The following is a 14,982-nucleotide window of genomic DNA, read 5'->3' as shown; positions in this document are numbered from 1 at the left end:
TTTTATCACAAAAATTTTTCTGAAATAAATATTTTTCTATTTTCTAAATGTTGAAACAAGAAAAAAATACAAAAGGTTTAATTTTTCTATCTTCTAAATAATAAAACTAAACGAAAAAATACCAGCAAAAAAATATCTTTAAAGTAAATAAAACATTTTTTCTTTTAAACAAAGGTTGTTATAAATATTATTAATACTAATAATTTTTGATCAAACAAGGTTTCTGAAATATGTTTCCATATTTTCTAAAATGTTAAAACAAAAAACTATTTTTCTAACACATAAAAATAAGAAAAGATTTTAAGTATTTTTCTTCTATGAAATAAAAACAAACGAGAAAATCAAGCGAAAAAGAGTAAATAAAAATAAAACATATTTTCTTTTATACGAAAATGTCCTTTCATTTCTCCAACGATTATAAATGTGCCATAAAGAATTTTGTAAAAAACCAAATTCTAAAAATTGTTGGTAAAAGTTCAGCAAAACTAAACTTATATAAGAAAAATTTTGTATTTCGGTTAACTGGCTTATACTTCTCTTTTTTTTTAATATACATATACATTCACTAGCTTTAACCCGCGGCCCCGCTCGCGTAGGAGTAGTTTTGAGGGATTTAGGATATGTATATATAGTAGAAGAATTACAATAACAATAATTTCATAGAAAATATTTTTTTATTAATAACCATAATATTACAATACCCGGTATCCGTTGCTATGCCTCGTTGAATAAAATCAAAACAACCAATCAGAAAAATATCAAGCAAAATTATTTTTATTAGTTTTCTATCTCAAACCGTTTTTGAACTTTGCATTTGGGTCATAGTTGAACAGCTTATGCGGATTATGAAGTCTAGGGTGTGCTATAAATAGTGGGAAATAGGAAAAACTAAAATTTTTAGATTAAATTTAAGCAAATATTCTATTATTAGTGACGAATGAGAGTGGTGGCGCGGCCTGGGGGCTATGGAATTCATTATAAAAACATGCCTATAACCTTCATTGGGTGAAAATATGAATGTATAAAAATTTTTACGCCATTTGGTGTTGTCGTTTCGTAGTGATGCGCGGACAACGTACAGACATTCACCTTTATACGAGTGGTATAGATATATTCTTCTTTCTAAAAAAACGCAAATAACAAAAAAAAAATTTTGATAAAAGCTGAGAAGAATATAATTTACAAAAAACAAAAAGAAAAATATATATTTTTTTTATTTAAAGAAAACTATGCTTATAAAACCTGTTTTTTAAGAAACAGAAGAATTTTGCACTACCTAAATTTCCCGCTTTTGGCTGAAATCGAGTATTCTCGAAAATTCAAAGGATGCCGCAAAATGGCCTACCTGCAGCCGCTTTTGGTCGAAGTAGCCAAGGTAGCCAAGGCGATAATTATGATCATACTATGAGTCTACCGCTGTGTCAACCTAAAATTTTCCACGCACGTGCTACACCCACACTTAGTTAATATACATGCATACATGTACACATATATACATACACAATCAATTTTTGTTTACATATTTCTAACGACCATTGAAACAACAATAGCGCTTATCATGGAAATTCATTGTTTCGGCGATAAACAATACACAAAACTCAGCTTGGGCTGCTATGCGTTGCTGCTACTCGTATAAATGCTGCGCTAATCCCTGAAACGCATTTTAGAACGCGGATAAGCAGCAAGGCTACTACCAAACCGCATCAAAGTGAAGTGAAGTGTTTCTTAAATAAAAAATAGAAATATTTGCTCGTATTTGGAGAAAAAAAAATAGACAGTAGTTGCGTTTTAAAACTCAAACGAGATTGCCATTACATCTTGCGCTGCGAATAATGGGCGAAAATTTGTTGGGAAAAAGTGAAAGTCGCGCTTTCGTGAAAAGCGTTTTTGCCACATCAAAGCGAAAACAATGGAAATTGTGGCAAAAATTACGTTATTGTATTTTTGTTGGTGTAATTTTGCTATTTTACATTAATACGCTGTTGTTTGATGGTGTCTGGCGAGGTCGAGCTCAAAAAGGTGAGAAATATATATATGTACTCGTAGTATGGGGAAGAATTTTTGAAATGAGGCTTAAAAATGAGTAGTAAAGTTTATATTAAAAGTACATTCACATATGTATGTATGCAGTGAGTAGCCATAATTCCCCAAAAATCTACCCGTTCAGATATGTATGTCTAATTCTTATTAAAGGTGCGAAGTAAAGGCAAATAGAAGCAATAGTTAATTTTATTACGGAATTCGCTGCTAGAAATAGACAGTTGGAGGAAATCCCTAAACAACGTCTACTGAGGTTGCAAAAAATTATAGCTGCAAACACATGCGAAATTCGAAATTATATTTTATAATAAGCAATGATAGGCCAAGGCGTGTATAGGCACAAGCAAGAGATCGTTATAAATTTATTTAGACGATACAGTCACCGACTTTGGGCAACAAATTTCTATGGCAAAAGGTTAAACTGGTATCGCCATAATAGAATAAAAATAGCAAACTTTTTAAACTAGTTGAAAACTAGTTCAAAATGGAGTAGGTCAAAACGGACTAGTTTAAAAAGGACTAGTGTAAAACTGGTATTGCCCTCATAAAATAAAAATACCAAAATTTTTAAATGACAGTGAAACCGATTAGTTGAAAAGTAATGCAAAAACGGAGTAATGCAAAACAGACTAGTCTAAAAAGGACTAGTGTAAAAAGGAGTAGTTCCATAAGTACTAGATTAAAAACAACTCCCCAGAATTTAAAGAGCTTTTAAGATTGAAAAGAAAACTATATTAAGTTATTACTTTTGGCCATTGGTCGAACAGTATCAAGGCGCACTCCACAAATTTGAACAGGAACTCAGCGGAACCTTTAACAAAGTATGTACACGGCGATTATATACATATATGCAAATATAAATAATGATATATATGGGCATTTTCACAAAAAGGTCAACCACGAGTGCAAAACTCAAACTGTTCCTGAAAACTTTTTGTTGATGAATAATAAATCTCTAATGGGTTTACTTTATAAATATAAAAGAATTTTTCTTTTCTTTTAATTTTGACCCGAAATATACAACGAATATACAAAATTTACAAAAATCTAACTCTTTTCACCAAATATACCAACTTTTTTCCTTGTAAAATGTTGATGTTTGATGTTTTTATAATTTAAAAATCTTCTACTGATAGTAACATAATGTTTAACAAGCAGAGAGACTTAGTGGAGATCGAATAACGGTAGTTTTTTTTTTTTTTGATTACTTCTGCTTATATTCGTATGTCGCGTCCGTTACCGAAAAATAGCATTTATTGTTCTCATTAGTGCAAAAAGTGTTGAAGTATAAATTGCTTTCAGACTTTAAGCAAATAACTTATTTCACTTAGGAAAAGTAGCCATTGACTCTCGACAAAAACGATTAATACAATTTATTGTGTTTGAAATTCGTCGCGTCCGTTACCGCGAACCTTAAATTTTAAATAAAGTCGTAGAGATTGCACAAGATTAAAATTTTATAGATGGCAAAAACGGCAAAAGAAACAAGAAAAGCAATAACAACGAAATATAGAGAGAAAATGAAAGAAAACGTCGATGAATGACAGGAATACAAGAAGAAAGAAGCTAAACGAAAGCAAGTGTACCGAAAAAGATTATCGGTAGTTCCAATACAGTTTATTAATCAATTTGATACGCAAATCAAATGGAAACAGTGGAGAAAAGTAGACGATCGCATAACTTTGAATTACACTATGGATCCTTTAAGCGACTTAATTCATGATGTAGAGGTTCAGCTACCAGCTTTTAAAATGCATTGTTTTATTAAACGTCACCAACAAAATTACTTTGAAATTAAAAAGAAAAATTTTTAGCAGCTAATGAAATTGTTATTCAAGTTGATTTTGCTGAAAATTATCGCTTGACATGCCAAAACGAAATTCAAGACTTTAGTTATATATAACCAAGTAACAGTGTTTACGTGCGTAGCTTGGGTTCTTGGTGAAACCAAGTCCTATGCTGTTATCAGTGTTAGATTGACTCACAGTAAATTCGACGTTTACTGCTTTATTTCCAAAATTATCAATATCTTACAAAACCAGTACAAAGGAGTTACCAGCATTTATATTTTCTCTGATGGAAGCACTTCCCAATTCAAAAATAAATTTATTATTTCCAGTATTCCAAGACTTGCAGCTGAATTTCATTGCGGAATCTTAGAGTGGAATTTTTTCGCCACTTCACATGGCAAAGGTGCTGTAGACGGAATAGGTGCCGTAGTTAAACGAAAAGTCTGGCAAATCATAAAAGCAAGAAATATCATTCTCGGTGATGCCTTATGCTTCTATGAATGTGCTAAGAACAACATTGATGGAATTAAAATTTTGTATATCTCTGGAACACAAATTGATAGTTTTTCTAATCAACTGTCAGAGTTATGGCAAAAAGTTCCAAATATCAAAGGAGTTAAAAGTATGCATTGGTTTTCATATTTCGACAGTAAATGTATTGAAGTTGCTCGGACGGAATATTCATTAAAGAAAATAATTAAAATAGACCATCCTAAAAACTAATAACTTTCTTCTTAATTTTTTAAGTCGTTTTTACTGTAATATTACTTGAGCTTTTATTTTCAATAAAATTGAAGTGTTATAATGAAAAAAATTCTATTTCCTAGCTCATGGAAAATTTTGTCGCGTCCGCTATGTCGCGTCCGTATTTCTTCTATACTCAATTAAAAAAAACGAAGAGAAAATTATTATTAAATTTATTAACATATATATTGTATATATATAAAAATCCTTAATTTGCTGAATTTTGTATATTTCTGAATGCGCCTCAAAAAAACTTCTATTTTTTGTCGCGTCCGTATCACTTTATAATTGCTTATAACTCCGTACTTATTTGTAAACGATCTTTCCCGTATATATTAAAATCTAGCACTCCGTCAGCCCTTTAAAACAATATCAGTATATATAAACTTTTACTTTGTCTTCATTGTTTTGGACGCACTTAAAAGCGTACAAATGTCGCGTCCGTTACCGTGAAAATGCCCATATACAAAATTAATTGTGAGTATAGAAAAATTAGAATATCTAAAATTTCAAATTTGACACGAAATATCATTTGAGCGAGTAAGTTTGTTGCAAATTGAAAAGGAAATTTTTTGAAAAGCTACTGATTTCCTTCAGAAATATACAATATACGACTGTAATATGAATGCATAATTAAAAATATGTAATAAAAATTTTATTATAATTACGTCTACAAACCTCTTTTCTTCGCCGGCATCTATTTTATTTAGTTTTTACTTTGATGTTTCTCCTTACATTCCTTATAATAATAACACGGAAAACACAGGGCTGTACCGAAAAAAGCACCTCTATAATCTGAAATTATTTTATAATCTCAGATTTCAGGGGAGAAGTATTTTTTATGTGTAATTTGGCTTCTTAATTACGGATTGATAGCTAAGCTTGAAAAAGGAGATAATCCAGTTATATTATATGTGAATCTACAGGTATTATGTCTAAGTGAGAAATATTGAAAAATTATTATAAAAGAAGCAAACAATATTCGTGAGCCCAACTCTTCAAGCATATTAAGGGATACAAAATTCTAAGGATACTTTTCGCATACTTTAAAGAGGGCATTATAAAAAACCAAAAATTAATAATTTGCCATATTGAAGTCATTAAAGTCATTAAAGTCTTTAAAAAAGCGCAAATTTATTGCAATTCAATCGATTTTTTGAAGTGTAATGAAAAGCGTATATTGTCTTACATGAAATGAAATTCAAAGCCTTAAGACAAATATGAGGCAATGCAGTTACGCCTTGTATCGCTTGAAGCAATACGTACATCATTCCGCTCTTATGCAATGACCTCAATTGCAAAAAAGAAAGTGCGTGTAGCGTAGTACACATAACAGAAGTGAAACTTTCAGCGCAGATAAAGAAAGAGGGAGAGACCCGAGAGAGAATGATAGAGAGAGAAAGAATATATATCTAAATAAATTTACAACATTTGCAGAGAATACAAATAGACAAAATTTACAAAGAACGGAGAAGGGTCGACCGGTGTAGGTAAACGCCTGACACAAACCGTGGCAACAACGCGCACTATTCCGAGCGTTTATCACCCGCACAAGCGCAGCGATTCCAGTATCCCAGCAACGGCACAAATTACCTCATGGCAATAGCAATAAATCTGACACCGGAATGGATAGCACTTTATAATACATACAAGCACTAGCCAGGAAACGGAAATAAGCGCAAAAAAACGCCAAAAAATTGGGACCAAAAAACGCCCCAAACAGTAGGCACCAAGGAAATATAACGCCAAAAAGTAGGCACCCAAAATATATTTCCTACAAGTTTGCACTAACAAACAAGCGCCCAAAAGTAGGCAGGGTTATTTCTCACTAGAAATCAGCAACCACAAGAAAAAACTCAGGAAAAATAGCCTAAAGTGTATTTAAGATACAAATAAGGTATAGCTCTCTCTCCTTTTCCTCTAATTATATCTATTTTCTCTCTCGCGGAACGAAAATGCCCAAAATGTTACATGGCCTTGAAATTTTACTCTCCATTCTCGCTCGCCCATCGACGCCTAAGAAGTTTCACTTCAAAAACTCATTGTATAATAAATTAACGAATTATCCATCCTCTACAGCGTATTTGAATTTTTGCTGACCAAAATATTTATATTTTACCTATTTGTGTTATGCTTACTTATACTTCCTTCTAATTTTTTAAGAATATAAGAATAACAACTAATTGCAATTAATTTCAAACCCATCCTCAATCTCATTTTCAATTCATTGCTCTCAAGCATTCAAGTGTACACCGACTACAATTAGTCATACGCTTAATATCAAATTCGAAATAGCAGTTTTAAATTCAATCCAGCAGCGAGCTTTTAAGTTTAAAGCTAAAAGTTTCACATTAAAATGAACTTCACTTAAACCACCTTTCACAAACAATACGCACATAAATATGCATATGCGCATCTACATACATTCATTAACCACATACAATCACCTCTGCATCACTCTCACAACAGTGTCTCCCAAACTACGAGTACAACAGTCAACTACCAGTAGGCAACTACTCAGTCTTGCGAGCATAAGCGCCATTGATTTAGAGAACGCGGCAGAAAACGTGAGTGAAGCAGTCCAAACGGTCGGCTCTCTGCAGTCGAATTGCACAGCGCCAGCAATCTTGGAATTCCCCACAGACGGTTTGACGCGTACGCAGCGCCAACACGGCTGGATCGCACTGCATATACTGTTGGCATTCTATTGCTTCTGGTTGTTGGCGATAATTTGTGATGATTATTTTTTGCCCGCCATCGAGTTGATATGTCAAGGTGTGTTTTAAAGCATTACAGCAGCATATAAATATCAAAATATTTTACTAACGCGTTAACTGGCATGCAATACATTAATATTTGTCTAAAATTTCTGCACTTTCTTTTTTTCTCCATTAGCCCTGCACATGCAAGCCGATGTGGTCGGCGCTACTTTTATGGCAATTGCCACTTCTAGTCCAGAACTCTTTATGAACTGCATTGGTACATTCGTGACGAAGGGTGACATTGGCATTGGCGCAATTGTGGGCTCGTCTGTTTTTAATTTATTGGCTGTGCCGGCATGTTGTGGCCTCTGTGTGGCTCAATACGTGCGCTTGGATTGGTGGCCAGTGAGCCGCGATTGCGTAATATATTGCTTGGCCGTGGTAGCGTTGATCGGTACGCTCTGGGATGGCAAGGTGATGTGGTATGAGTCAATGTTGCTTTTCGTTGCATACTTTTTCTATATGGCAGGTAAGTGTCGGGTAAAGAATATTTAGTTCAGTGAGCGTAGAAAGTAATTTCGAATTTTAATAAGTAAATGTCTCGAAATTTGCATTTTTTCTGGAGCTATGAAATTACCTCTTAGTTCGAGCAATATTTTTATGAATTAAACTCAGCTTTAAAAAAAAAGTATAAAGTGTTAGTATAATGCGCGCCTCCTGTTACATGTAAATAATTCTAGAGTTTACAGAAGATTGCGCATGTCCCGATATCTTTACTTGGCTATCAGCGAGTTTTACAGAATCAGTTGTTGAGCTGATATTATTTCGGAATCCCCAAAGCGTATTCATTAAAGTTTTTGGCGCTAGACGAACAACAACGCTTCGTACATAGAAATATCACGACAAAAGAAAGTAAATAAGAAAAAGAAAAGGTCGAACTATGTTGCACAGCTCACATGAAGTTGGAGATAGAGACATACAACGATAGTGCGAATGGAAGGGTTTTTTGTTATTTCTGACCTTTTCGCTCGGCCAGCAGAAAAAGCAGCTCTCTAAGTATGCGTTAATATAATATTAGCAGCGATTAATTCCCTATTCCGCTTTCAAGAATTTTTTTTTCTCCTTGTTCACTCCTCTCGGGAGCATAGGACCTCGACAAGACTCAGTCTAGCGTTGGTTTCGTTAATCTGTTTTTGATTTCTGATAGGGTATGTGATTAGATTTTCAAGAAGTAACCGGACAAAAAATATAAGTCACGGAATTTCGCAGGCAATTGGTAAATGGACTCACACAGCGAGTAGATTAACAAATTCCATTTCGGGAAGGGAAACTTGTTCATAAATTACTGAAAAAGAAAGGAGCGATGAAAAATTTATGAAAATTCAAGATTATTTGGATCCAAGGCGCATTTATCAAAGGTGGTGGCGCTAGACCAACAACAATATTTTGTGCGTTCGATTGTCAAAGCAAAGTATTGGCAAAGTAGAAAACAAAAAACGAATTCACCTTGGTTCATTCTGGACTAACAGCCACATGAACACGGCGAAAGAAAAAAAAACAGCTTATTTGCCGATACCGCCTTTAATAGATTCGCCTTGCTTGGATCTAAGAAAGCCAAAATTGTAACAAAAAAGTTGTTACATTTAGAATGCTTCAATAAAGCCCATTAAAAATATATTTGATTACATTCAGTCAGGTTACATTTATCCTTTAACTTTAATGTTGTCGATCCCACGAAAAGTGCAACGACGTTCTCCAGGGATCAGGGTCGCACTTAAAGAGTTAAATAGATTCGCCTTGGGAATCGCGTTTAAAGTTTGTTTCAATACAACCAACTCTTCTTTCTAGTTTCCTCATTTCCACAGATCTTTTCTAAGTTTCGCTTGGCCTGCCAGGTGCTCTTTCTCTCGCTGTGAGTGGGTTTCATTCCATTGCCTTCTTCGCTATGTTATCGTCTACTTTGCGTAGAGTGTGACCAATCCACTTCCATTTCTGTCTTCTAATCCCAATGTCTAGCAGCTCTATGTTGGCTTTTTCGAGCAATTCATTGTTTGGCATTATTTTTGGCCAGAAAATACGGAATATGATCCTTGACAAAAGCTTGTAAGCGGCTGGTTATAGCGCTGGCGATTTTCCAGGGTTTTCAATTCTTTTCATTTCCGCTCATCAATTCTAAATTTTTATTATTTCCATCTCTTTCCCTCTCTCTCTCTCTCTCTCTCTTCCAGTCATGTGTTGCAACGATAAGCTGGCTCATTCAGCGCGTCGTCTCATATCCAGCTATCGCCGTAAACTGCATTTGGTGCGGCCCTATCGGCAAGTTAACGAGCTAACGCCGTTAATGGGTCAAGGCCAACGAAATGGTCCCACTATTGCCAACCATAAATTCGTATCAGCGAATAGCATTAACAGTCTTGTACGTTTTAACGTCTCCAACTCCTCCACCCGACTATATTCCAGCTTGGAGGACGTTGAGAGTTGTCGTACTACTTCGACACAAAATGACAACTGCAATTTGACAGTCGCTAATAGCAGTAAGTAGTACAATAAGATAATTTGTGCAAATACAATCCACTTCTTTTATATTCTCTTCCCTACAGATGACTGTACAGATTTTGCAGCCATATCTTGGCAACGCAAAGACGCTTCGTGGCTGCATTTTCTATTGCGTTGGCCCATAACGTTTTTCCTGTTCATAACTGTACCGGATAGCCGTAAACATCCGCGGGCGAAATATCTAACTTTGTTGGCATCGATTTTGTGGATTGCGCTGGTCTCATATGTGGTGGCCTATGCGATAACGGTGATAGGTGAGTAGTCGAAGTGCTAGATGCTTATGCACCACAATTAGTAGCTTCTGAGCATTCCAGGGTACTGAGTTTCAAAAACTGTTTATTGCTTCATTACTCCTTATCTGTTTTCAATCTAAATACATTCGCAAAAATTCCACCTACTCTTTTTTACTTCACTGCCAAGGTCAATTCTTGCAGCAAAGCACTTTTATAATCAGGTTGGCTATAAAATGTTGTACCTGTTTTGTGCATTATCTGCTCTTGGTAACTCAAATAACTGAATACTGTAGGTTAACTTCAAATTAAGTTTTGTTTATCATAAATTTTGCCATAAGTTTTATGATCATCTGTATTAAAATCATTAAAGCAGATTATTCTAGCGAGCAATGGATCCGTTAGTTGATTGTGTTTGAAATGTTTTCTTTCTTTATGAATAGTAATAAGAATTATAGTAGTTCATTTACAAAATAAAAGCTCAACTGTTCGAGTAGGGAGAACTTTTTTGATTCGATAAAGAGCTTCATGGCAAGAATGATTGAAAAGCATTGTGCTAATGTGGCTACAATCAGAGGTATGTCATCGCGGAGTACTATTTCTCGAGTACTTTTTTGAGTATTTGAAACCGCAAGTCACGCTCTATGTTGATTGATTTCTAAGGATGTTAACCTGTTCGCATCTATCATAAGAGCAATGTTTTCAAATAATCTCGAGAAACATAGTACTAATATGTCCAGTTACACAAGCTTTGGGCGCTCAGATTCATTTCTAGAACTAATCTTACTACAAAACACTTCTTCTTAATTGGTGCGACAACCGCTTACGCGATTTTGGCCGAGTTTAACAAAGCGCGCCAGTCGTTTCTTTCTCGTGCTAACTGGCGCCAATTGGACACACCAAGTGAAGTCAAGTCCTTCTCCACCTGATCTTTCCAACGCAGAGGAGGGCTTCCTCTTCCTCTACTACCACCAGCTGGTACCGCATCAAATACTCAAATACGGACGACATGACCCAGCCAGCCTAGTCGCTGGATGTTTATTCGCTGCGCTATGTCTATGTCGTCGCAAAGCTCATACAGCTCATCGTTCCATCGCCTGCGATATTCGGCGTTGCCAACGTGCAAAGTTCCAACGTCAAAGTTTCTTACGCAAAATCTTTCTCTCAAACACTCCAAGCGTCACTTCATCGGATGTTGTCATCGTCCACGCTTCTGCACCATACGTCAGGACGGACATGATGAGAGCCTTGTAGAGTGCTAGTTTTGTTCGTCGAGAGAGGACTTTACTACTCAATTGCCTACTTAGTCCAAAGAAACACTTGTTGGCACAAGAGATTCTACGTTGAATTTCAAGGCTGACATTGTTATCGTTGTTAGTACTGGTTCATAAGTATTCGAAGTCTTTTACAACCTCGAAATCATGCATTCGACTACAAAACACTACTTCAATACCATAAATATCTGGTTTCTCGGGCAATATGATGTAAAGTATCGTTCTGTTGAAGTCAAAGGTGTTTCAAGTCATTTTCGTAGACTTTTTTCAGGGATAACAAAAATATACTGGGCATGTTTGGGGTTATGCCAATTTTTAAGTAGTTAAATATTTTCTTTTTGAAAAAAGATTGCCCGCTAATGTGCCATAGCAAACACTAACTTTTCGAAACGTAACACTAGTTAGTGTGTCATCTGTTAATTAATATAATTTGAAATCTTACAATTTTCTCATTTTACAAATCTCTTGAGCCAATAATGAGCATCATATCAGAGCAGTAAAGCGTCCTGTGAGCATGAAAACTGAAAATCTCTAAAAATTGTGGAACTTTTTTTTATGAAACCAGTGTCAGTATTGCTAGGTTGAGTAAACAGCAATCGTCTCTCTTATATCTCTGGATAGGAGGTACTTCCAGGAGTACAAAAATCCATCTCAACAACATCTGTCGCAATTGACTCTGATAGCCCGACATCACTACATTCCAATAGCATCTCTGCGACGGTAGCTATGGTGTACAGTAGCTCCTTAAACGAGTTACCTGTGAAATATGTTATGAGTGTATATTATGGGTCCAGAGACACAGAGCATTCCTAAAAACTTTGCGCTGGTAAGAAAGTGAATAATTGTCGGGGAGGTAGGGTTTCAAATGCCTTCGCACCATATAGTGACCATCGTTCTACGTGAGTGGTGTGGCACTAAAACTAAAACCCTCTTCTTCCTCTCCTGGATGTTTCCTGCCACGGAACAACGATAGCATTTCATCGAAGACAGAGAATATCCAAGCAGACGTTCTTATAAAGACTGCCTCTTCTACTCTCCCTGCGTTCAAGGTCGCCAGTTTTGAACCTCGCATCATGCTATCATCTTATCCTCTAATTAGATAAGTAGGTTGGGGTTTGCATGCCGGTTAAGTATCTCTGCCCATGTCAAGTTTTTTGGCGCACAGGTGGTACTCTCTAAGTGGTACTAATAAGTTGCCAATTTTCTGCGGTTTCTACCACTTTTTCGATTATGTTGTCTGCTCTTAAGGGACCTAGCCTGAATTCGACAGCTTTGAGAATCTGATTTCCATCTCTCACATTTGAATACTGTGTGATCTGCATCGTCTATGGATGCATCTTCGTAAATGCATTCAGTGGTTTCAGATTTCGCTGTTTTGTTTAGATATTTGCGAAAATACCCATGCCCAGATAACATCTAAGCGCTTCCGTTCGGGTTTAGGAAGAAAGTTTCCTCCTCCTTTATCTTCATATTTTTTTAAATTTTTTTGTTGCTTTTCTTTTATCGTTCCACTTAAACTTCCAGCGTTTTTTCTTTTAACTAAAGTTTCCAGCTCAATTTCAGATCAGCTTTCTTGTAATTTCAGAGCTTTGGATCTAAATATCGACACTCCGAATGACTAAGCTCATACTTCCTTCTACATTTTCGATTGAACTCAACTAGTTTGTCTCTATATTAAAATTGTACCCGCTCGCTGTTGGAAGAGTGCAGATGGATGCGCATATCGCGTTATCGACTCTCAGTGAATCTCTGAGACTGAATTCTTGAGCTTGTCGAAATTCTACCATAGAATTTTTTTTTTTATTTGCAAACTTTTCTTCTTTTGATGTAGCAGCCAGAAAGACAGTCGGTTCTACGTAACCGAAACGACCCGGATTTATATTTGACCAAGGGCTGTCACTTCCACAGCAGAATGTTTATGCTGCTAGAATAACATTGTTCTCTTCTTCCTATTCTCCTTTTCATTATCTCCTGTACTTGCGTTAACCTAAAATAACTTTTCATTCCACCCTATTTTCTATCAAAGCTCTTCTAAAAATTACGTCAAGGCGAAATTACCTAGAAAATTCGGCTTCAGTTGTTTAGATTTTAGGTTTTTGGGGGGTTGAACAGCTACAAGCACTCGGTCAGAAAGACCATTCTACTTCCCCCGTATAGATTACAGTGGAAGGAATGTAGAAACAAGATATATTTTATATGGAAGGTATGACTGAAAAATTGGTTTGAGGTCACTCTTCCGCGAATCTTTTGGATTCATTGATGAATCTTAAGAGGTCCGGAAGAGGAAGAGTATGAACTTTATCCATACTCCGAGCATCGCACCCCAATAGACTAAGTCTGATTATAGAAAACGCTTCTGTTTACGTACATAACTTTTTTCTTTGTTTATTGTTTTCCGAAGCTCAGTCTACTCATAGACATAGCCATAGACATAATTTAATTAAAACTAATTTTTCATATTTCATATCTCCTCTTTTCCAGGTGACACGCTCGACATACCCGACTCGGTCATGGGTCTCACTATACTCTCTGCCGGCCTGAGCGTACCAGAAGCTGTTTCCAGTATAATAGTCACGCAGCAGGGGTACGCCGTTATGGGCATTAGCAATGCCATCGGCTCGAATACTTTCGACATATTGCTCTGTCTCAGCTTACCGTGGTTCATCAAAGCCTATTTTCTATCCAATCATCTTGATGAAAAGTGGGTGGCGCCCAACTCAGGTGGACTCACGTACTCCATGATTTTTCTACTCGGTTCCGTAATTTGCCTCTTTTTCACATTACTATTGAATAGCTTTAAGTTGGGTCGCAAAGTCGGCTGGATCTGTGCGATTTTATATTTATGTTTCATCGTCTGTGCTGTACTGATCGAACTGAATGTATTCTTTCCAGTCAATTTACCTGTGTGTGTGCATTAGAGTTGCATGAAATGCAGAATTTTGAAAGTTATTTAAGATTGTTGATTGCAGTCTTGCGACTGGTTATCAATTCAAAAATAAAATAAAAATGAGCTCCATAATAAAATTCGATTTGTGAACTTTAATTTTTGCTGAATACTGACATTGGAAGGGAATATTCATTAAACGATAAGCACAAAATAATAAAGAGCAATAAAAGTTTATATTTTTACGTCCGTTTGTGGTACTTTAAGTGGGTGGTAACTGACATCCATTTTCGTTTGGTTTCCACAAATACTCGTACATTTGCATCGTTCTAACAAAGCGAATATTTTCGGTCTAATTTGGTTATCTTTCATTGCAATTAATACTTTAAATAACTTAATCGACCGTAATATTGGGCCAGTGCAACAAAATTTCATTATTATTTTCGTTTTCTTTGTTCGTTTCTCTGCCATTTCAACTGATTCAATTGGCTTTAAGTTGATTAACCTCAAAACCGATAATGACAGCTTCAAACCCGCAATCGCGCAGAATGATTATTTAGACATTTTTTTTGTACTCACTCCAAGTTTTTAGTAAGAAGTTGATTGAAAAGTCCCTCATCGATTAAGTAGTAGTTGGATTCATAGACCAGAGCAGAACCTTCAGCGCTTTTTAGAGCTGCTACTTCAGGCTTTTGTTCATTTTGAATTTCATAATTCCGTGATTGTGAAAATACTCATCCTCTGCGTAAAAATTTGATCTGC

The 14,982-nt window shown here is 35.7% G+C and overlaps 1 protein-coding gene across 1 annotated transcript; it reads left to right on the top strand.

The window, feature by feature from the left end:
- Positions 1–1,685: 1,685 nt before the first annotated feature.
- LOC128856739 (sodium/potassium/calcium exchanger 3-like) lies at positions 1,686–14,306 on the top strand. The gene is made up of 6 exons (XM_054092054.1): positions 1,686–2,019; positions 7,044–7,349; positions 7,470–7,805; positions 9,505–9,810; positions 9,877–10,086; positions 13,818–14,306. The coding sequence occupies exons 1-6, from the start codon at positions 1,833–1,835 to the stop codon at positions 14,252–14,254; spliced, it is 1,782 nt and encodes a 593-aa protein (XP_053948029.1). The 5' UTR covers positions 1,686–1,832; the 3' UTR covers positions 14,255–14,306.
- The last annotated feature ends 676 nt before the right edge of the window (positions 14,307–14,982 follow it).

Source organism: Anastrepha ludens, chromosome 3 (genome assembly GCF_028408465.1).
Source record: "Anastrepha ludens isolate Willacy chromosome 3, idAnaLude1.1, whole genome shotgun sequence".
NCBI classification, from domain to species: Eukaryota; Metazoa; Arthropoda; class Insecta; order Diptera; family Tephritidae; genus Anastrepha; species Anastrepha ludens.
This window is presented reverse-complemented; position numbering and strand designations above follow the sequence as displayed.